Source organism: Oncorhynchus mykiss, chromosome 9 (assembly GCF_013265735.2).
Source record: "Oncorhynchus mykiss isolate Arlee chromosome 9, USDA_OmykA_1.1, whole genome shotgun sequence".
Lineage (NCBI taxonomy): Eukaryota > Metazoa > Chordata > Actinopteri > Salmoniformes > Salmonidae > Oncorhynchus > Oncorhynchus mykiss.
Window position 1 is genome coordinate 61467016 of NC_048573.1, and position 22411 is coordinate 61489426.

Here is a 22411-nt window from a genome sequence, read left to right on the forward strand (position 1 = left end):
GCCCTGGAGGAGAGATAGGACAGTTTATACTCAGCATGTCAACACTAAAAAGGGAAATGGATTCCCCACTGTAATGCAGCTCTGACCATAGCCTGGGCTCACTCTCCCTCTCTCCTTCCCCATCTCTCTCTCTCTCTTCTTATTGTCATATTTACTGCAGTGCAGTGCTGGGCTGTGCTCCCCAGAGCCCCGTGACAGAAGCCTTTATCCAGGACAGACCGGGCGAGGCGCTGCCTGGTTCTATTGGCTCTACTGGCTGTTTTATTGTTGTGTGTTGTGTACTGTGGTGCCCAGGGCCAAAACAGTACAACTCCCTCCGTGAGGAGAGGAACACTCTTTTTTTACTCCCTCCCTCCCTCCCTCCCTCCCTCCCCTTCTCTCGCTCTCTCTCCCTCTCTCCCTCGCTTTCTCTCTCTCTCCCTCCCTCCCTCCCTCCCTCCCTCCCTCCCTCACCTTCTCTCTCTCTCTCTCTCTCTCTCTCTCTCTCTCTCTCTCTCTCTCTCTCTCTCTCTCACTCTCCCTCACTCTCCCTCCCTCCCTCACCTTCTCTCCCTCCCTCCCTCCCTCCCTCCCTCCCTCCCTCCCTCCCTCCCTCCCTCCCTCCCTCACCTTCTCTCTCCCTCTCTCCCTCTCTCCCTCACCTTCTCTCTCTCTCTCTCTCCCTCCCTCCCTCACCTTCTCTCTCTCCCCCTCTCTCCCTCACCTTCTCTCTCTCCCTCTCTCCCTCACCTTCTCTCTCCCTCTCTCCCTGCCTCACCTTCTCTCTCTCCCTCTCTCCCTCACCTTCTCTCTCCTACTGTGGGAAAGTTGACCCAATTTCCCGATTTCTTTTTGCCTCCTCACAGCTAACCAGACAGAACAATCTAAAGAAAGAGAGGAAGGGGGAGAAACAGCAACTCAGGAGGGTATACATGTTGATTCATTTTGCTGTTCCCTCTCTTCCCTCTGCCCCTGGGAAGCCAGTCCTCCAGTGGCGCTGACTCTAGAGTAGAATGCAAAACTAACTCCTGGAGTTTCTCAGCCTATCTGGGGGGGTGGTGAGTTATAGTTATATCAGCGGAGGCTGAGGGGAGGACGGCTCATAATAATGGCTGGAACGGGGCGAATGAAACCATGTGTTTGACACCATTCCGCTCCAGCCATTACCACGAGACTGTCCTCCCCAATTAAAGTGACAACAACCTCCTGTGAGCTGCATGCACCATAGAGAGTTATTACATGTGGAGAAACATCTCTCAACAACATAGTAGTCTGTTTATAACACAGACGGGTTGCCTCATCTTATGGGTATTCATGGGAAAAATACCCAAACATCTAAGAGTAAACCTAGCTCAATGTGTTATGAAACATAGGCCCAGACCTGGCACAGCAAAATTAAAGATGTCATTATGCCAGCATATTATCATTATTAAGTTATTAACATACACTGAGTATGACGGACTGACCAGGTGAATCCAGGTGAAAGCTATGATATCTTATTGATGTAACTTGTTAAATCCACTTCAATCAGTGTAGGTTAAAGAAGGATTTTTAAAACTTGAGACCATGTAGACATGGATTGTGTGTGTGTGCTATTCAGAGGGTCAAACAATAGGTTCCTGTGTGTATCCAGAATTGTCCACCACCCAAGGACATCCAGACAACTTGACACAACTGGGGGAATCATTGGGGCGGCAGGGTTAGAGCGTGGTTAGAGCGTTGGACTAGTCACCGAAAGGTTGCAAGTTCAAATCCCCGAGCTGACAAGGTACAAATCTGTCGTTCTGCCCCTGAACAGGCAGTTAACCCACTGTTTCTAGGCCGTCATTGAAAATAAGAATTTGTTCTTAACTGACTTGCAGAGTTAAATAAAGGTCAAATAAATTGGAGTCAACATGGGCTGGCATTCCTGAGGAACACTTTTGGTTTTTAGACCAAGACTCTTGGCTCGCTCTTTAATTTATTCATAATATAAACAAATAATTTGTATTATTTACACCCTGTATTAAGTTAATAACTTATGGGTTGCTTATTTAACACATCTGGCCTTAATGGTACTCTTATGTCTAGACTACCACCCCTCAGAGTCTGGTTCCTCTCTAGGTTTCTTCCTAGGTTTCTGCCTTTCTAGGGAGTTTTTCCTAGCCACTGTGCTTCTGCATCTGCATTGCTTGCTGTTTGGGGTTTTAGGCTGGGTTTCTGTGAAAGCACTTTGTTATGTCTGCTGATGTAAAAAAACACTTTATAAATATACTTGATTGATTGATTGATGTCTGTCTGTCTGTGACAGAGAATAGAAGCTCTGAGAGTGGCGAGAGGTAGGAGTCATTTTACTGTGTGACCCCCTTCCCCACACCTGTGTCCCTCCTCTTTGTCTGCCATGACCCTGGAGCTACATTCAACAGCCCTTAGCAGAGACCCTGCTGGTTGTGTGGTGGAAAGAAGCTACTGGTGTGTAACTGAAGTGTTTTGGCTACTGCCTGACACACGGATATCCAGCTTCCCTCCTGCACTGCACTGAGCCACACAGCCATCAACACACCTTCTCCTCAGCCACAGACAACCAACCAAACCATCCATACTGCTGCACTCCTCCTTCCCTCCATCTCCCTATCTCTGACATCTGGTTGATACATTTGCATGTGTCAAAACACAGCTTCATTATACTTGAGCACGGTGCGATGAAGATGAAAGATAGGTGTTCTTCTTTAATCCAGACCTGTCACCACACGGCCTAGCCACCTTCCTCCCTCTCTTCTACTTCCCTTACGCTCTCTCTCTCTCTCTCTCTCTCTGTATCTCTCTCGCTTGCTCTCTCTCTGTATCTCCGTATCTCCCTCCCCACCACTATCTGGCCTTTAGTCTCTCTCTAACCCCCCACCTCTCTCTCTTCATCTCCCCACATCTCCTTCTTGCTCCTCTCTCTCTCCCTCCCTCTCTCAGGCCCAGTGGTGTGTGATTAATAGCTCATAAACACAGCTCTCCTAGTCTCTGATTAATGTGTACTAGAGAGTACAGAGAGGGAGAGAGGGGAGTGGAAGAGAGAGGACAGAGGAAGAGGGGGCAGAGGGAGGAGAGAGGAAGAGAGGAAAAGGGGACAGAAGGAGGGGAGAGGAAGAGGGGACAGTGGGAAGGTAGAGGAAGAGGGGACAGCGGGAGGGGAGAGGAAGAGGGGACAGTGGGGGGGAGAGGAAGAGGAGACAGCGGATGGGAGAGGGGACAGTGGGAGGGGAGAGGAGAGAGGAAGAGAGGAAGTAGGAGAGAGGAAGAGGGGACAGAGGGAGGGTAGAGGAAGAGAGGACAGAGGGAAGGTAGAGGAAGAGGGGACAGAAGGAGGGGAGAGGAAGAGGGGACAGAAGCAGGGGAAAGGAAGAGGGGAGAGCGGGAGGGGAGAGGAAGAGGGGAGAGCGGGAGGGGAGAGGAAGAGGGGACAGAAGGAGGGGAAAGGGAAGAGAGGACAGAGGGAGGGTAGAGGAAGAGAGGACAGAGGGAGGGTAGAGGAAGAGAGGACAGAGGGAGGGTAGAGGAAGAGAGGACATGGGGAGAGGAAGAGCGGACAGCGGGAAGGTAGAGGAAGAGGGGACAGCGGGATGAGTGAGGAGAGGGTACAGCGGGATGGGAGAGGAAGAGAGGACAGCGGGAAGGTAGAGGAAGATGGGACAGCAGGAGGGGAGAGGAAGAGGGGACAGCGGGATGGGAGAGGAGAGGGGAAAGCGGGATGGGAGAGCAAGAGGGGACAGCGGGAAGGTAGAGGAAGAGGGGGCAGCGGGAAGGTAGAGGAAGAGGGGGCAGCGGGAAGGTAGAGGAAGAGGGGACAGCGGGAAGGTAGAGGAAGAGGGGACAGCGGGAGGGGTGAGGAAGAGGGGACAGCGGGATGGGAGAGGAGAGGGGACAGCAGGATGGGAGAGGAAGAGAGGACAGTGGGAAGGTAAAGGAAGAGGGGACAGCGGGATGGGAGAGGAGAGGAAGAGGGGACAGCGGGAGGGGAGATGAAGAGGGGACAGCGGGAGGGGAGAGCTAGAGGGGACAGCGGGAGGGGAGAGGAAGAGGGGACAGCGGGAGGGGAGAGGAAGAGGGGACAGCGGGATGGGAGAGGAAGAGGGGACAGCGGGATGGGAGAGGAGAGGGGAAAGCGGGATGGGAGAGCAAGAGGGGACAGCGGGAAGGTAGAGGAAGAGGGGGCAGCGGGAAGGTAGAGGAAGAGGGGGCAGCGGGAAGGTAGAGGAAGAGGGGACAGCGGGAAGGTAGAGGAAGAGGGGACAGCGGGAGGGGTGAGGAAGAGGGGACAGCGGGATGGGAGAGGAGAGGGGACAGCAGGATGGGAGAGGAAGAGAGGACAGTGGGAAGGTAAAGGAAGAGGGGACAGCGGGATGGGAGAGGAGAGGAAGAGGGGACAGCGGGAGGGGAGATGAAGAGGGGACAGCGGGAGGGGAGAGCTAGAGGGGACAGCGGGAGGGGAGAGGAAGAGGGGACAGCGGGATGGGAGAGGAAGAGGGGACAGCGGGATGGGAGAGGAAGAGGGGAAAGCGGGATGGGAGAGGAAGAGGGGAAAGCGGGATGGGAGAGCAAGAGGGGACAGCGGGATGGGAGAGCAAGAGGGGCAGCGGGAGGGGAGAGGAAGAGGGGACAGTGGGAGGGGAGAGGAAGAGGGGACAGCGGGATGGGAGAGGAAGAGGGGACAGCGGGATGGGAGAGGAGAGGGGACAGCGGGAGGGGAGAGGAAGAGGGGACAGCGGGAGGGGAGAGGAAGAGGGGACAGCGGGAGGGGAGAGGAAGAGGGGACAGTGGGAGGGGAGAGGAAGAGAGGAAGAGGGGACAGTGGGAGGGGAGAGGAAGAGGGGACAGCGGGAGGGGAGAGGAAGAGGGGACAGCGGGAGGGGAGAGGAAGAGGGGACAGCGGGATGGGAGAGGAGAGGGGGAAGATACATTTGTTACATTATTCATCACCATTAATCTGAAGGTAATCTGTAGGATGTGTGAAGAGAAGGGTGTGTGTGTGTGTGTGTGTGTGTGTGTGTGTGTGTGTGTGTGTGTGTGTGTGTGTGTGTGTGTGTGTGTAGGTCAGCTGTTTGTTCACCTGCACCTGCCCGCAATTGCTAATAACAAATCCACAACTGCCCGACTATATGTGATAAAGTGAAAATCTGAGGCCCATACCCAACCCTAACCTGATAATATAGAAAAGGTGCTGTAGGCTAGAGTAAGAGATTGGCCGAACGATTTTTTGACAGGGGGTGCAGGATTTTTTGGCCTGATTTATAATTTCTGATGTATTGTAGGTCATTTGTTTGTCAACTCTATAATCAGATATAGCTTCTCTTCTGTCATTATATGTTGCCCTAGAAGACTAAATAAACCCTCACTCAACAGAAGAAAAAAACCTGGAAAGATTTTCTGTGCAAAATGTCCAAACAGTTTGACCAGTTGTAAAGAAATGGAAAGCAGTGAAAACGAAAACGTGTTTTGGATAAGATTTCAGTTTGGCTTAGATGCATTTTTTGTGTGTTTGGAATACTAGCAGCTTTTATGATGCTGATAAAGTTAGCACCTGTTCCAGAGTCAACATTTTGCCTACATTTGGTGTATCATTTTATTGCAAGAAATGCTTAATTCGGCAGGAGTTAATATTAAGGCTACATAAGAGGTTATAGACCTACAGTCAGTGTCCAGATTTCAGTTTCCATTTAACCCATCTGAATTGTTACAGATGACATTCATATTCTGACTATCTCTGAAACTCAATTAGATAATACCTTTGATGATACAGTGGTAGCAATACATGGTTATAACATCTACCGAAAAGACAGAAATGCCAAATGGGGGCCAGTGTTGCGGTCTATATTCGGATCCTCATTTCTGTAAAGCTTAGAGAAGATCTAATGTTAAATACTGTTGAAGTAATTTGGAAAAAGGTTCATCTGCCTCACATGAAGCCCATTATTGTGGGAAGCTGCTATAGACCACCAAGTGATAACAGTCAGTATCTGGATAATATGTGTGAAATGCTTGATATTGTATGTGATATCAACAGAGAGGTATATTTTCTGGGTGATTTAAATGTTGACTGGCTCTCATCAAGCTGCGCACTCAAGAAAAAAAGTATAATTGTAATCAGTGCCTGCAACCTGATTCAGGTTGTCAATCAACCTATCAGGGTAGTTACAAACAGCACATGAATGAAATCATCAACATGTATTGATCATATCTTTGCTCATGCTGCAAAAATTTGCTTCAAAACAGTATCCAAATACATAGAATGTAGTGATCACAATATAACAGCCATATCTAGGAAAACCAAAGTTCCAAAGGCTGGGCCTAAAATAGTGTATATGGTCATACAAGACGTTTTGTAGTGATTCTTATGTTGATGATGTAAAGAATATTTGCTGGTCTGTGGTGTGTGATGAGGAGCAACCAGACACTGCACCTGACACATTTATGAAAATGCTTTTTCCAGTTACTAATAAGCATGCACCCATTAAGAAAACGACTGTAAAAACTGTTAAATCCCCTTGGATTAATGAAGAATTGAACAATTTTATGGCTGAGAGGGATGAGGCAAAAGGTATGGCAAATAAGTTTGGCAGCCCAACTGATTGGAAAACATACTGCAAATTGAGAAATCATGTAACTAAACTAAATAAAAATAAACAATACTATGAAAAAAATATATATATAAAGAATGATAGTAAAACGCTTTGGAGCACCTTGAATGAAATGTGGGCAAAAAGGCAAACTCAGCTCCAACATTCATTGAATCAGATGTCTTATTCATCACAAAACCCACTGATATTGCCAACTGCTTTAATGATTTTTTCATTGGCATGATTAGTAAACTTAGGCATGACATGCCAGGAACAAACACTGACACTACACATCCAAGTACAGTGAGGCAAACAGGTATTTAGTCAGCCACCAATTGTGCAAGTTCTCCCACTTAAAAAGTAAGTAATTTTCATAATAGGTACACTTCAACTATGACAGACAAAATGAGAAAAGAAAATCCAGAAAATCACATTGTAGGATTTTTAATGAATTTATTTGCAAATTATGGTGGAAAATAAGTATTTGGTCAATAACAAAAGTTTATCTCAATACTTTGTTATATACCCTTGGTTGGCAATGACAGAGGTCAAATGTTTTCTGTAAGTCTGTAAGTTTTCACACACTGTTGCTGGTATTTTGGCCCATTCCTCCATGCAGATCTCCTCTAGAGCAGTGATGTTTTGGGGCTGTTGCTGGGCAACATGGACGTTCAACTCCTTCCAAAGATTTTCTATGGGGTTGAGACTGGCTAAGCCACTCCAGGACCTTGAAATGCTTCTTACGAAGCCACTCCTTCGTTGCCCGGGCGGTGTGTTTGGGATCATTGTCATGCTGACAGACCCAGCCACGTTTCATCTTCAATGCCCTTGCTGATGGAAGGAGGTTTTCACTCAAAATCTCACGATACATGGCCCCATTCATTCTTTCCTTTACATGGAAAAGTCGTCCTGGTCCCTTTGCAGAAAAACAGCCCTAAAGCATGATGTTTCCACCCCCATGCTTCACAGTAGGTATTGTGTTCTTTGGATGCAACTCAGCATTCTTTGTTCTCCAAACACGACGAGTTGAGTTTTTACCAAAAAGTTATATTTTGGTTTCATCTGACCATATGACATTCTCCCAATCTTCTTCTGGATCATCCAAATGCTCTCTAGCAAACTTCAGACGGGCCTGGACATGTACTGGCTTAAGCAGGGGGACACGTCTGGCACTGCAGGATTCCCTGACGGCGTAGTGTGTTACTGATGGTAGGCTTTGTTACTTTGGTCCCAGCTCTCTGCAGGTCATTCACTAGGTCCCCCCGTGTGGTTCTGGGATTTTTGCTCACCGTTCTTGTGATCATTTTGACCCCACGGGGTGAGATCTTGCGTGGAGCCCCAGATCGAGGGAGATTATCAATGGTCTTGTATGTCTTGTATGGAGTTTGGAGTGTGACTGTTTGAGGTTGTGGACAGGTGTCTTTTCTACTGATAACAAGTTCAAACAGGTGCCATTAATACAGGTAACGAGTGGAGGAAGAAGTTACAGGTCTGTGAGAGCCAGAAATCGTGACCAAATACTTATTTTCCACCATAATTTGCAAATAAATTCATAAAAAATCCTACAATGTGATTTTCTGAAATTTTTTCTCTCATTTTGTCTGTCAAGGTTGAAGTGTACCTATGATGAAAATTACAGGCCTCTCTCATCTTTTTAAGTGGAAGAACTTGCACAATTGGTGGCTGACTATATACTTTTTTGCCCCACTGTATATCTGACCAAATGATGAAAGTCAAACATAGTGCTTTTGAAATCCGTAAAGTGAGTGCTAGAAGAAGTGAAAAAATGATTGTTGTCTATCAACAATGACAAGCTACCGGGGTCTGTCAACCTGGATGGAAAATTACTGAGTATAATAGCGGACGATATTGCCACTCCTGTTTGCCATATCTTCAATTTAAGCCTACTGGAAAGTGTTCCCTCAGGCTTGGACGGAAGCAAATGTCATAGCTACCCAAGAATAGTAAAGCCCCCTTTACTGGCTCAAATAGCCGACCAATCAGCCTGTTACCAACAGTTAGTAAACTTTTGGAAAAAATTGTGTTTGACCAGATACAATGTTATTTTAGAGTAAACAAATTGACAACAGACTTTCAGCATGCTTATAGGGAAGCACATTCAACAAGCACAGCACTCACACAAATGACTGATGAAATGGATGATAAAAAGATTGTGGCCGCTGTCTTGTTAGACTTCATTGGGGCTTTCGACATTATTGATCATAACCTGCTGCTGGAAAAACGGATGCGTTATGGCTTTACACCCCTGCTATAATGTGGATAAAGAGTTACCTGTTTAACAGAACAGAACAGAATGTTCTTTAATGGGAGCCTCTCCAACATAATCCAGGTAGAATCAGGAATTCCCCAGGGCAGCTATTTATGGCAGCTATTTAGGCCCCTTACTTTTAAAAATCTTTACTACTTGGGTAAAGCCTGTGCCTATGTGTGCGGATGCCTCAACATTATACACGTCAGCTACTACAGTGACTGAAATGACTGCAACACTTAAAGAGCTGCAGTTAGTTTCAGAATGGGTGGCAAGGAATAAGTTAGTTCTAAATATTTCCAAAACTAAAAGCATTATATTTGGGACAAATCATTCACTAAACCCTAAACCTCAACTAAATCTCATAATGAATAATGTGGAAATTGAGCAAGTTGAGGTGACTAAACTGCTTGGAGTAACCCTGGATTGTAAACTGTCATGGCCAAAACATATTGATACAACAGTAGCTAAGATGGGTAGAAGTCTGTCCATAATAAAGTGCTGCTCTACCTTCTTAACAACACTATCAACAAGGCAGGTCCTACAAGCCCTAGTTTTGTCACACCTGGACTACTGTTCAGTCGTGTTCTCAGGTGCCACAAAGAGGGACTTGCAAAAAGTACAATTGTCTCAGAACAGGGCAGCACAGCTGGCCCTTAAAAGTACACAGGGAGCTAACATTATTGATATGCATCTCTTATGGCTCAAAGTGGAAGAGAGATTGACTTCATCATTACTTGTTTTTGTAAGAAGTGTTGACAACCTGAATGTACTGAGCTGTCTGTTTAAACTACTAGCACACAGTTCGGACCCATGCATCCCCACAAGACATGTCACCAGAACAGAATATAGGGAGGCGCACAGTACTACATAGAGCCATGACTACGTGGATCTCTATTTCACATCAGGTAACTGATGCATGCAGTAGAATCTGATTTCAAAAAGACACCTTATGGAACAGTGGGGACTGTGAAGAGAAACACACAAAAGGTACAGACACACACATACATACAAGCTCTAGCACACACGTATATAGTAATATTGTTGTATGGTGGTATTATACATTTTGTATTGTTGCCTTGGCAACAGCTAATGGGGATCACTAATAAATACAAATACAACCAGTAGGCTACTGTTGCCATAGGCCTATTTGAAGTCCCCATCTTGTGACTGCTGAATTTGTATAACGCTTCACAATCATCACACATTACTGCTATCATCCTCTTTTACCACTTCCCCAAATCTTTCTGGCCCTCCCTTCTCTTTATTTTCAACTCTCCATTTACTAACTTTTCCCTAATTCAAATCAACTCCGTCATTGTCCTTTTTGCCTCCGTGTATTGATTTTTCTGCCTGTTCCAAAAAGCATTTGGTGATTAGCGTGCAGGCTATGTTGTGCACGTATAGTTAGGTCCTAAAGCTTAGGCTTACGCACTAAGGACAGATAGTCGAAAATAATGAGAGAAAAACCTCAATGTAGTCCATAGATTTAAATTGCATTAGATTAGATTTAAATGCAAGAATTATGATTTAATGGATTTTTAAAAGTAATGTTTTATCTCTATTCAACCTGCCTGAAACCCAGCCACCCTTCAGCCATCACCTCTAAGCATTATGTGAATTGGTCCAGACTAGGCTGTGTGTCTGGAGAGAAGTGTTCGCCGAATGTCTCGGATGAGTGAATGTGCTGATCATCCAAACACAAGAGGATCACAAACATGCAAATGTTCTTCACTGCTTGCATTCACTCCTTCAGCCTGGTCTGTCCGTCACTAGTCATGTGAGATCATTTATTAAATCACAAACATCTGTTCTGTTGTGAATACCAAACAATGTTTTTCAGACTAGTTCAACCCGCGCATCACTAGTGTGTGGAGTAGGGGGGCTACATTCCTGATGTGGGTTTAACGTTTGTGAGACATGTTAACAAAAAGGTAGGTAGTAGGCAGGGGGTGGAACCAGAGAGACACACTATACACTCCAACTTTGTGGACATGAGATGCAGTGTTGTCTTGCCATAGATTTTCAAGCTGATTTAAGTCAAAACAGTAACTAGGCCACTCAGGAACATTCAATGCTGTCTTGGTCAGCAACTCCAGTGTGTATTAGGCCTTGTGTTTTAGGTTATTGTCCTGCTGAAAGGGGAATCTGTCTCCCATTGTCTGTTTGAAAGCAGACTGAACCAGGTTTTCCTCTAGGATTTTGCATGTGCTTAGCTATATTCCATTTTTTTATCCTAAAAAACTCCTTAGTCACAGTTTTACCATGGCGCCTTATTGCAAACAGGATGCATGTTTTGAAAATATTTATTTTCTGTACAGGCTTCCTTCTTTTCAATCTGTCAATTAGGTTAATATTGTGGAGTAACTACAATGTTGTTGAGCAATCCTCAGTTCTGTCCTATCACAGCCAATAAACACTGTAACTGTTTTAAAGTCACCATAGGGCTCATGGTGAAATACCTGAGCGGTTTCCTTCCTCTCCAGCAAGTGAGTTAGAAAGGACGCCTGTACCTTTGTAGTGATTGGGTGTATTTTTATATATTTTTTGGGACTTTTCAGGGGTTGCTGCAGCACTCTCAGCACCCCTACTTCCTGTGGCTATGCCAATATGTGCCTTTCTTTGCTAGGCATTGGAAAACCTCCCTGGTCTTTGTAGTTAAATCTGTGTTTGAAATTCACTGCTCGACTGAGGGACCTTACAGATAATTGTATATGTGGGGCACAGAGAGTCAAGGTGTGTGAATACTTTCTGAATGCATTGTAGATATGCTAGGAAGTGCAGAAATGGCGCCGGAAGAAATGGCAGCAGTTTTACGGGCGCCCAACCAATTGTGCAATTATGTGGGGGTTTTTCGCGTTATTTGTAACTTATTTTGCACATAATGTTTCTGCAACCGTATCTTACGGCAAAGAAAGAGCTTCTGGATATCAGGACAACGATCACTCACCTCGGATTAGACAAAGATTTGTCTTCAACAAGCAAGAAGCACAAGACATTCTCCAAACACCCGACAGGGCCATCATCCCCGTTATTTGCAAGAGGAGGCGACGCAGGTACAGAGGACAAAGAGCCAGATGCCTGGTCAGGACCCGGAAAAGACGAGTGTGAAAGCTGCCGTTACCGTCAATACTACTCGCCAACGTGCAATCATTGGACAATAAACTAGACGAGGTACGATCAAGAATATCCTACCAACGGGACATCAAAAACTGTAATATCCTATGCTTCATGGAATCGGGGCTGAATGACGACATGGATATTCAGCTAGCGGGATACACGCTGCACCGGCAGGATAGAACAGCACACTCTGGTAAGACGATCTGTGCATATTTGGAAACAACAGCTGGTGCACGAAATCAAAGGAAGTCTCTAGGTTTTGATCGCCTGAAGTAGAGTGTATTGTGATAAATTGCAGGCGACACTACTTGCCTAGAGAGTTCTCAGCTATACTTTTCGTGATCATGTATTTACCACCACAGACAGATACTGGCACTAAGACCACACTCAGACAGCTGTATAAGGAAATAAGCAAGCAGGAAACCACTCACCCAGAGGCGGTGCTCCTAGTGGCCGGAGACTTTAATGTAGGGAAACTTAAATCAGTTCTACCAAATTTCCATCAACATGTTAAATGTGCAACCAGAGGGAAGAAAAATCTAGATCACCTGTACTCCACACACAGAGACGCGTACAAAGCTCTCTCTTGCCCTCCATTGGGTAAATCCGACCACAACTCAGTCCTCCTGCTTCCTGCTTACAAGCAAAAATTAAAGCAGGAAGCACCAGTGACTCGGTCTATAAAAAAAATGGTCAGATGAAGCAGATGCTAAACTACAGGACTGTTTTGCTATCACAGACTGGAACATGTTCCGGGATTCTTCCGATTGCATTGAGGAGTACACCACATCAGTCACTGGCTTTATCAAAAAGTGCATCGAGGACGTCGTCCCCACACATACATACCCCAACCAGAAGCCATGGATTACAGGCAACATTCGCACTGAGTTAAAGGGTAGAGCTGCCGCTTTCAAGGTGTGGGACAATAAATCCTGCTATGCCCTGCGACGAACCATGAAACAGGCAAAGCGTCAATACAGGGCTAAGATTGAATCATACTACACCGGCTCCAACACTCGTCTTATGTGGCAGGGCTTGCAAACTAATACAGACTACAAAGGGAAGCACAGCTGCGAGCTGCCCAGTGACACGAGCCTACCAGACGAGCTAAATCACTTCTATGCTCGCTTCGAGGTAAGCAACACTGAGGCATGCATGAGAGCATCAACTGTTCCGGATGACTGTGTGATCACGCTCTCCGTAACCGACGTGAGTAAAACATACACAGGCTGCGGGGCCAGATGGATTACCAGGACGTGTGCAAAAGGAACACTTATGTGAGAATGCTATTCATTGACTACAGCTCAGAGTTCAACACCATAGTACCCTCAAAGCTCATCACTAAGTTAAGGATCCTGGGACTAAACCCCTCCCTCTGCAACTGGATCCTGGACTTCCTGACGGGCCGCCCCCAGGTGGTGAGGGTAAGTAGCAACACATCTGCCACGCTGATCCTCAACACTGGAGCTCCCCAGGGGTGTGTGCTCAGTCCCCTCCTGTACTCCCTGTTCACCCACGACTGCATGGCCAGGCACGACTCCAACACCATCATTAAGTTTGCAGACAACACAACAGTGGGATGCCTGATCACAGACAACGAGGAGACAGCCTATAGGGAGGAGGTCAGAGACCTGGCCGGGTGGTGCCAGAATAACAACCTATCCCTCAACGTAACCAAGACTAAGGAGATGATTGTGGACTACAGGAAAAGGAGGACCGACCACACCCCCCATTCTCATCGACGGGGCTGGCGGTGTCAGAGGAAGTCCCTAAAAATTGTCAAAGACCCCAGCCACCCCAGTCAAAGACTGTTCTCTCTACTACTGCATGGCAAGCGGTACCGGAGTGCCAAGTCTAGGACAAAAAGGCTTCTCAACAGTTTTTACCCCCAAGCCATAAGACTCCTTCCTGAACAGGTAATCAGATGGCTACCCGGACTATTTGCATTGTGAGCCCCCCAACCCCTCTTTTACACTGCTGCTACTCTCTGTTAAACATATATGCATAGTCACTATAACTATACACTCATGTACATACTACCTCAATTGGGCAGACCAACCAGTGCTCCCACACATTGGCTAACCGGGCTATCTGCATTGTGTCCCACCCACCAACTCCTCTTTTACACTACTGCTACTCTCTGTTCATCAAATATGCATAGTCACTTTAACCATATCTATATGTACATACTACCTCAATCAGACTGACTAACCGGTGTCTGTATGTAGCCTCGCTACTTTTATAGCCTCGCTACTGGATATAGCCTGTCTTTTTACTGTTGTTTTTATTTCTTTACCTACCTATTGTTCACCTAATACCATTTTGCACTATTGGTTAGAGCCTGTAAGTAAGCATTTCACTGTAAGGTCTACTACACCTGTTGTATTCGGCGCACATGACAAATAAACTTTGATTTGATTAGATGTCTCCCATGACCATAATGACAACAACAAGCTAACAAAACACCTGTTGATATGGGAGCACAGCTGCATGCTGGCAGGATGCAGACACATTAGTTTATTAACTTTCAGTATGGTCTAACACACTTTTACATTTTAGCCATACAGTACTCCACATACTCCACAGCACAGTCAGGTTTCTACCTGCAGTCAACCTCATCCATACTCCACAGCACAGTCAGGGTTCTACCTACAGTCAACCTCACCCATACTCCACAGCACAGTCAGGGTTCTACCTACAGTCAACCTCATCCATACTCCACAGCACAGTCAGGGTTCTACCTACAGTCAACCTCATGCATACTCCACAGCACAGACAGGGTTCTACCTACAGTCAACCTCATCCATACTCCACAGCAGTCAGGGTTCTACCTATAGTCAACCTCATCCATACTCCACAGCACAGTCAGGGTTCTACCTACAGTCAACGTCATCCATACTCCACAGCACAGTCAGGGTTCTACCTACAATCAACCTCATCCATACTCCACAGCACAGTCAGGGTTCTACATACAGTCAACGTCATCCATACTCCACAGCACAGTCAGGGTTCTACCTACAATCAACCTCATCCATACTCCACAGCACAGTCAGGGTTCTACATACAGTCAACCTCATCCACACTCCAAAGCAGTACAGTACAGTATGGTCTAAAGTCAGGGTTCTACCTACAGTCAACCTCATCCACATTCCACAGCACAGTCAGGGTTCTACCTACAGTCAACCTCATCCACACTCCACAGCAGTACAGTATGGTCTAAAGTCAGGGTTCTACCTACAGTCAACCTCATCCACACTCCACAGCAGTACAGGATGGTCTAAAGTCAGGGTTCTACCTACAGTCAACCTCATCCAAACTCCACAGCAGTACAGTATGGTCTAAAGTCGGGGTTCCACCTACAGTAAACCTCATCCACACTCCACAGCAGTACAGTCAGGGTTCTACCTACAGTCAACCTCATCCACACTCCACAGCAGTCCAGTATGGTCTAAAGTCAGGGTTCTACCTACAGTCAACCTCATCCACACTCCACAGCAGTACAGTCAGGGTTCTACCTACAGTCAACCTCATCCACACTCCACAGCAGTACAGTATGGTCTAAAGTCAGGGTTCTACCTACAGTTACCTCATCCACACTCCACAGCAGTACAGTAGTATGGTCTAAAGTCCGGGTTCTACCTACAGTCAACCTCATCCACACTCCACAGCAGTACAGTATGGTCTAAAGTCAGGGTTCTACCTACAGTCAACCTCATCCAAACTCCACAGCAGTACAGTATGGTCTAAAGTCGGGGTTCTACCTACAGTAAACCTCACCCACACTCCACAGCAGTACAGTCAGGGTTCTACCTACAGTCAACCTCATCCACACTCCACAGCAGTCCAGTATGGTCTAAAGTCAGGGTTCTACCTACAGTCAACCTCATCCACACTCCACAGCAGTACAGTCAGGGTTCTACCTACAGTCAACCTCATCCACACTCCACAGCAGTACAGTTAGGGTTCTACCTACAGTCAACCTCATCCACACTCCACAGCAGTACAGTATGGTCTAAAGTCAGGGTTCTACCTACAGTCAACCTCATCCACACTCCACAGCAGTACAGTATGGCCTAAAGTCAGGGTTCTACCTACACTCAACCTCATCCACACGCCACAGCAGTACAGTATGGTCTAAAGTCAGGGTTCTACCTACAGTCAACCTCATCCACACTCCACAGCAGTACAGTATGGTCTAAAGTCAGGGTTCTACCTACAGTTACCTCATCCACACTCCACAGCAGTACAGTATGGTCTAAAGTCAGGGTTCTACCTACAGTCAACCTCATCCACACTCCACAGCAGTACAGTATGGTCTAAAGTCAGGGTTCTACCTACAGTCAACCTCATCCACACTCCACAGCAGTACAGGATGGTCTAAAGTCAGGGTTCTACCTACAGTCAACCTCATCCAAACTCCACAGCAGTACAGTATGGTCTAAAGTCGGGGTTCTACCTACAGTCAACCTCATCCACACTCCACAGCAGTACAGTCAGGGTTCTACGTACAGTCAACCTCATCCACACTCCACAGCAGTCCAGTATGGTCTAAAGGCAGGGTTCTACGTACAGTCAACCTCATCCACACTCCACAGCAGTACAGTAGTATGGTCTAAAGTCAGGGTTCTACCTACAGTCAACCTCATCCACACTCCACAGCAGTACAGTAGTATGGTCTAAAGTCAGGGTTCTACCTACAGTCAACCTCATCCACACTCCAGAGCAGTCAGGGTTCTACCTACAGTCAACCTCATCCACACTCCACAGCAGTACAGTATGGTCTAAAGTCAGGGTTCTACCTACAGTCAACCTCATCCACACTCCACAGCAGTACAGTAGTATGGTCTAAAGGCAGGGTTCTACCTACAGTCAACCTCATCCACACTCCACAGCAGTACAGTAGTATGGTCTAAAGTCAGGGTTCTACCTACAGTCAACCTCATCCACACTCCAGAGCAGTCAGGGTTCTACCTACAGTCAACCTCATCCACACTCCACAGCAGTACAGTATGGTCTAAAGTCAGGGTTCTACCTACAGTCAACCTCATCCACACTCCACAGCAGTACAGTAGTATGGTCTAAAGGCAGGGTTCTACCTACAGTCAACCTCATCCACACTCCACAGCAGTACAGTAGTATGGTATAAAGTCAGGGTTCTACCTACAGTCCACCTCATCCACACTCCACAGCAGTACAGTATGGTCTAAAGTCAGGGTTCTACCTACAGTCAACCTCATCCACACTCCACAGCAGTACAGGATGGTCTAAAGTCAGGGTTCTACCTACAGTCAACCTCATCCAAACTCCACAGCAGTACAGTATGGTCTAAAGTCAGGGTTCTACCTACAGTCAACCTCATCCACACTCCACAGCAGTCAGGGTTCTACCTACAGTCAACCTCACACAGCAGTACAGTATGGTCTAAAGTCAGGGTTCTACCTACAGTCAACCTCACACAGCAGTACAGTATGGTCTAAAGTCAGGGTTCTACCTACAGTCAACCTCACACAGCAGTACAGTAGTATGGTCTAAAGTCAGGGTTCTACCTACAGTCCACCTCATCCACACTCCACAGCAGTACAGTATGGTCTAAAGTCAGGGTTCTACCTACAGTCAACCTCATCCACACTCCACAGCAGTACAGTATGGTCTAAAGGCAGGGTTCTACCTACAGTCAACCTCATCCACACTCCACAGCAGTACAGTATGGTCTAAAGTCAGGGTTCTACCTACAGTCCACCTCATCCACACTCCACAGCAGTACAGTATGGTCTAAAGTCAGGGTTCTACCTACAGTCAACCTCATCCACACTCCACAGCAGTCAGGGTTCTACCTAGAGTCAACCTCATCCACACTCCACAGCAGTACAGTATGGTCTAAAGTCAGGGTTCTACCTACAGTCAACCTCATCCACACTCCACAGCAGTCAGGGTTCTACCTACAGTCAACCTCACACAGCAGTACAGTAGTATGGTCTAAAGTCAGGGTTGGTATGACAGATACGGCATATACAGTGACACCATACAAATGCAATGGATTTTACACAGCATACTATGACTCCCAGACTGCATTTCACTTCCCAGAGTGCAATGCTCTGCCCAGGGCTACTGCTAACAAGCCCAGACAACCAAGAAGACGTGCTTCAACACCTGCATTGCTTGCGGTTTGGGGTTTTAGGCTGGGTTTCTGTACAGCACTTTGAGATATCAGCTGATGTACGAAGGGCTAAATAAATACATTTGATTTGATTTTAAGTAGTCTAAATATATGGTCATTGCTATCTGGGGTCCTTGGGAGGTCCCAACTCTGACTTTACCCACATTGAAGTTGACATTTAAAATGGTTAAGGTAAGGGTTAAGGTTAGGGACATCCCAAGGATCCCAGATAGAATATTGCTAAATGTATTGTGGTCAAGTTATGAGTACATTTCCCATTACGTTTGGGTTATGTAATGATATTATGATGCTCACATGATTGTCATGCTGAATATATGTTCATGTCATTGTCACTCAAAAATAGTTGAGTTTTGGAACTAAACTTCCCTTACATTGCACTGCTTTGTAACACATCACATTTTGCTTAGTTGTTTCGGTGCGCTGGCCCACATCTGCTCTATAATCAAAATATTCCCATAGTTTGCTTTTGCAGCCAGTTTTGTCAACAAGCTGCGGGTGTGGAGGTATGATGTTTCAGAAGAAGCCATGCTGTCAGCATGTTCTGTCTCCTTTCGCTTGTTTGTCAAAAGTGGCTCGCACTGTGTCAGCTGCATGATCAAGCGCAAGTAGCCTGGTTAGCTAACTACTGCCCCCTTCAGAATATTCAGTCAAATTACTAGTCAGACTTAATCCTCTCAATCCATATACGACGCCAGACACATTTGACAGAAGGACCGAAAGGAACAAAAATTCTAGTATCGAAAAAGTACAGCAGTTTCAGTATGCCGTGCAACACTAGTATAGTCAACCTCATCATCTTGGACTCAGTCCGGTCAGCTTTCACATAGAGCCCTATTCAGCCAGTCACAAGCACTGTTCTATTAGCATCCAGGAACTGCTGCTTGCTGCTGTGCTGTGTGTGGGAGGGAGACGTTACTTTTTATCCTTCCCCCTCATTCTTTATCCATGACCAGCCTGTATGGGTACAGTCCAGGGGGATCCAGCAAGCCCAGGGGGGTCCAGCAAGCCCAGGGGGGTCCAGCAAGCCCAGGGGGGTCCAGCAGGCCCAGGGGGATCCAGCAGGCCCAGGGGGGTCCAGCAGGCCCAGGGGGATCCAGCAGGCCCAGGGGGATCCAGCAGGCCCAGGGGGGTCCAGCAGGCCCAGGGGGGTCCAGCAGGCCCAGGGGGATCCAGCAGGCCCAGGGGGGTCCAGCAGGCCCAGGGGGATCCAGCAGGCCCAGGGCCATGGACGTGTTGGTAGTGTTACTGTTCTGTCAGAGATGGAGAAGTCCTGCAAACTGGTTAGAGTAGGCATCCTGTGCCCAACCTGTGAGAACCTCAGTAGGGCAGCAGCCAACAAAACATGGATAGCAGTGCCAGTCTGAGATCTCACTCCTTTTCTCTCAATTCCACTGTTCCTCTCATGGCCTTGTGTGCTAAAAAGTGTTCCTCTCTCCATCACTCTCTGTGATGAATACATAGCGCTAGCACACCAGGGGACACAGCCATTATGCTCGCATCCCTGGAACACCACTTAAGTATTTTCTCTCTCCGCTCTAACACACTCATTTTTCCCCTCTCTTTCTTTCTCTCCATATCTCTTTCTCTCCTTTCCCCTCTCTCTCTGCCTCTTAACTAGCCAGGCAAGGCCATGCCCACAGACACTCATTAATCATGGAGGATGAGCCTCCTCTCTCTCCTGCTTAGCGCCCACTGCCCAGCAGCATGCCCAGCCTTCACAGGCTGGCAGAATAGATAGGCTTCTCCAGAGTAGAAGGGCTTCCTTCCGCTGCTGGCACAGAGCTGGCAGTCTGCTTGGCATCAATTCCCACGACTCCACAGCCACCCTTTTCAACTCCACATTCCTCTGCTGTGAGGGTGAGCCAGTGTTAATAGATGTTTCTACTAGACTACAGCAGCTCTGTAGTTTCTCAGCTCTGAGGTTTCGGTGTTAAAGGCCAGACCTACTGTCTCTAATAAGCACTTCCCAAAGTCCCTGATTTAGTCAATGCACAGCCACCATGTACATTAGAATATGGCTGCATGTAGTGATAAAGGGGATTCTTTTTAACGGCATTGAGTGATAAAGGGGATTCTTTTAACGGCATCGAGTGAGTCTGTATACTTTCATCCAATATGTGTTTGTCTTTTTAGACCCACAGTGAAACACAGAAAATCTTTCCGCATACTCTACTCTGACATTTCTCAGCATTGAAGCCTTTCTTAATCCTTCTCTCTGGGATTGTCCTCTGTTTGTCTTGCCAGTGCAGCACCTTCACCCTCTCCCTCCCTCCCCAGTCCTGTGAGCTGGCCCATTGCCCTGGCTGCTCTTATCTTCAGTAATACTCAGCTCTACTGGAGCTCTTCAAAGACCTATACGTGTTGGAACTTTTAACAGGTTACAGAGTTAATGTTTACTGTTCATGAATTGAGCTGTATCTAAAGATATTTTCTTTAGAGTTATATACATATGTAATTGTATTAGAATTTGTGTGATGGAGATTGAGAGAACTGCATACATATTTATGTTGTTTTGGATAGTATTGGATCATGCTATTGACTGCAAGTACCAGAATGCCTTGCATTCAGGTAATAGAAAAACGGAGAACGCGCCAGTTATGTACAAGTGACAAGTGATTATCCTGTCTTTCACCAGCAACTTTCTTTTATTGTTTTGTAGAATCTAAAGCTGTTCAATGTAATGTGAACAAGTAGTATTACTAAAAGAAGCTTTCATTTCACAACCCGACGTCCCGAGTCATTACTTTGAAGATAGTTATTCTATAATAAGATGTGCTCTATAAGCTGCTGCTCTGTGCTCTCTACAATACAGCAGCATCACATCACAGGTACAGCTCCACTATCAGTACCTCACTGAGTCAGGCCTACAGCTTCCATAAACAAACCCATTATTTCTTATCTCAGTATTTTTTCTATCATTGCTTTCTTTTCTGGCCAATTCTGTCTTTTATAATTAATGTTGCCCTGGCTGTGGTCTATACTGAGCGGTAGAGAGAGAGGAAGAAGACAAGTTATGAACCCTGGTGTATAGACTCTCACGTACCCTGCTCTGGAGTCAAGGCACAGCTCTCAACTGCAAGAAAGTGCTACTCATGGCCTTTCAGCCTCTCTGTGCCTATTGAGAAATAAAACAGCTCCAACCTTTGTTGGCACTTTCCTCCCTGAGGTTGAGTTAGCTACTCTGGGAGGGAGGGAGAGAAAGAGAGTGAAAGACCTGTGTCCATCCAAAACATTGACCACAAACCTCCTTTCAACCAAGGGCCAACAGTCGAGGCCAGAGTCAGCAATACAGACAGAAAATGGTTAACATAGAGCTGTAACCTTGGACCTAGTCACTCCCTGACAGATCACCTCCACAGCGACAGGTGATCAGGCCCTGCCTGTCTGCCTAGAGATCACAGAGATTAGTCCCACTGACGGCTTGGTCGATGGGAGAAGCCAACCATCCACACATACATCCAGCCTGGCATAGACTTCCTCTCAGACCAAAGGAATGGGGCTGCCGGTAATAAACCAGGCTCTAAGTCACAGAGATCATTGACAAAACGTTACACATTCCCTTGTGAACAAAAACTCAATCTCATGAGCATAAGAGAGAGAGAGGGGGAGAGGGAGCGAGAGAAAATGTGTTTGCGTGTGCACGCGTGTGGGTGTGCATGTGTGTGTGTCTATGCCTCAGTTGTCCGGTGGAGATTCTCCGGAGGTCAAAAGGGCCCACATTAATAAGTAACATCCCGAGATAGAGCTGAAACAGCCATATGCAGATCAGCCTGCTATATGTCCTCACTGTGAGGATGTATTATTTATCCTGCGTACTGGTGACGTCTGGATATGACTGGCTATGAGGGTCCTCCAGGGTTCTCTATCACAATGCTGACCGCTGGCTTCTGAGAAATCATCAACCTACTTTGAATGCTAAGTGGGACTATGCTATGTTGCTCCGGAAGAAACTCCTGGGAAGCTAGACCAACTACCTTTCACATTTACAATGCATGAATGCCATGTTTATATTGAGTTTATCTGATGACCTGGATGACAGTGACATCTCAGCAGGTACTATAAATGAGTAAATGAACAATGCATAAGTCGTGGGGAATAGTGTTACTGGGTGTTGTAATGTCCACCTCCCATAGACTTCCCCCAGACGCTCAGACCAACCGTCGTAGGTTCCACTCTCCAGCAGCAGGCCACTCTCCTCCAGCACACGGAACTCCTCCACACTGATGAAGTTATAGTCCACTCCAGGAACCTCCCCCTCTCTGGGCTGCCGCGTGGTACCTG

The 22411-nt window shown here is 46.6% G+C and overlaps 1 protein-coding gene across 2 annotated transcripts in view; it reads right to left on the bottom strand.

The window, feature by feature from the left end:
* LOC110531231 (membrane-associated guanylate kinase, WW and PDZ domain-containing protein 3) overlaps nucleotides 1–22411 on the bottom strand; it is a 262300-nt gene that overhangs the window by 67261 nt on the left and 172628 nt on the right. For both annotated transcript variants that reach the window (XM_036988576.1, XM_036988577.1), the window contains exon 3: nucleotides 22289–22408. In XM_036988576.1, coding sequence (XP_036844471.1) covers nucleotides 22289–22408 — 120 coding nt within the window. The remainder of the gene's footprint in view (nucleotides 1–22288; nucleotides 22409–22411) is intronic.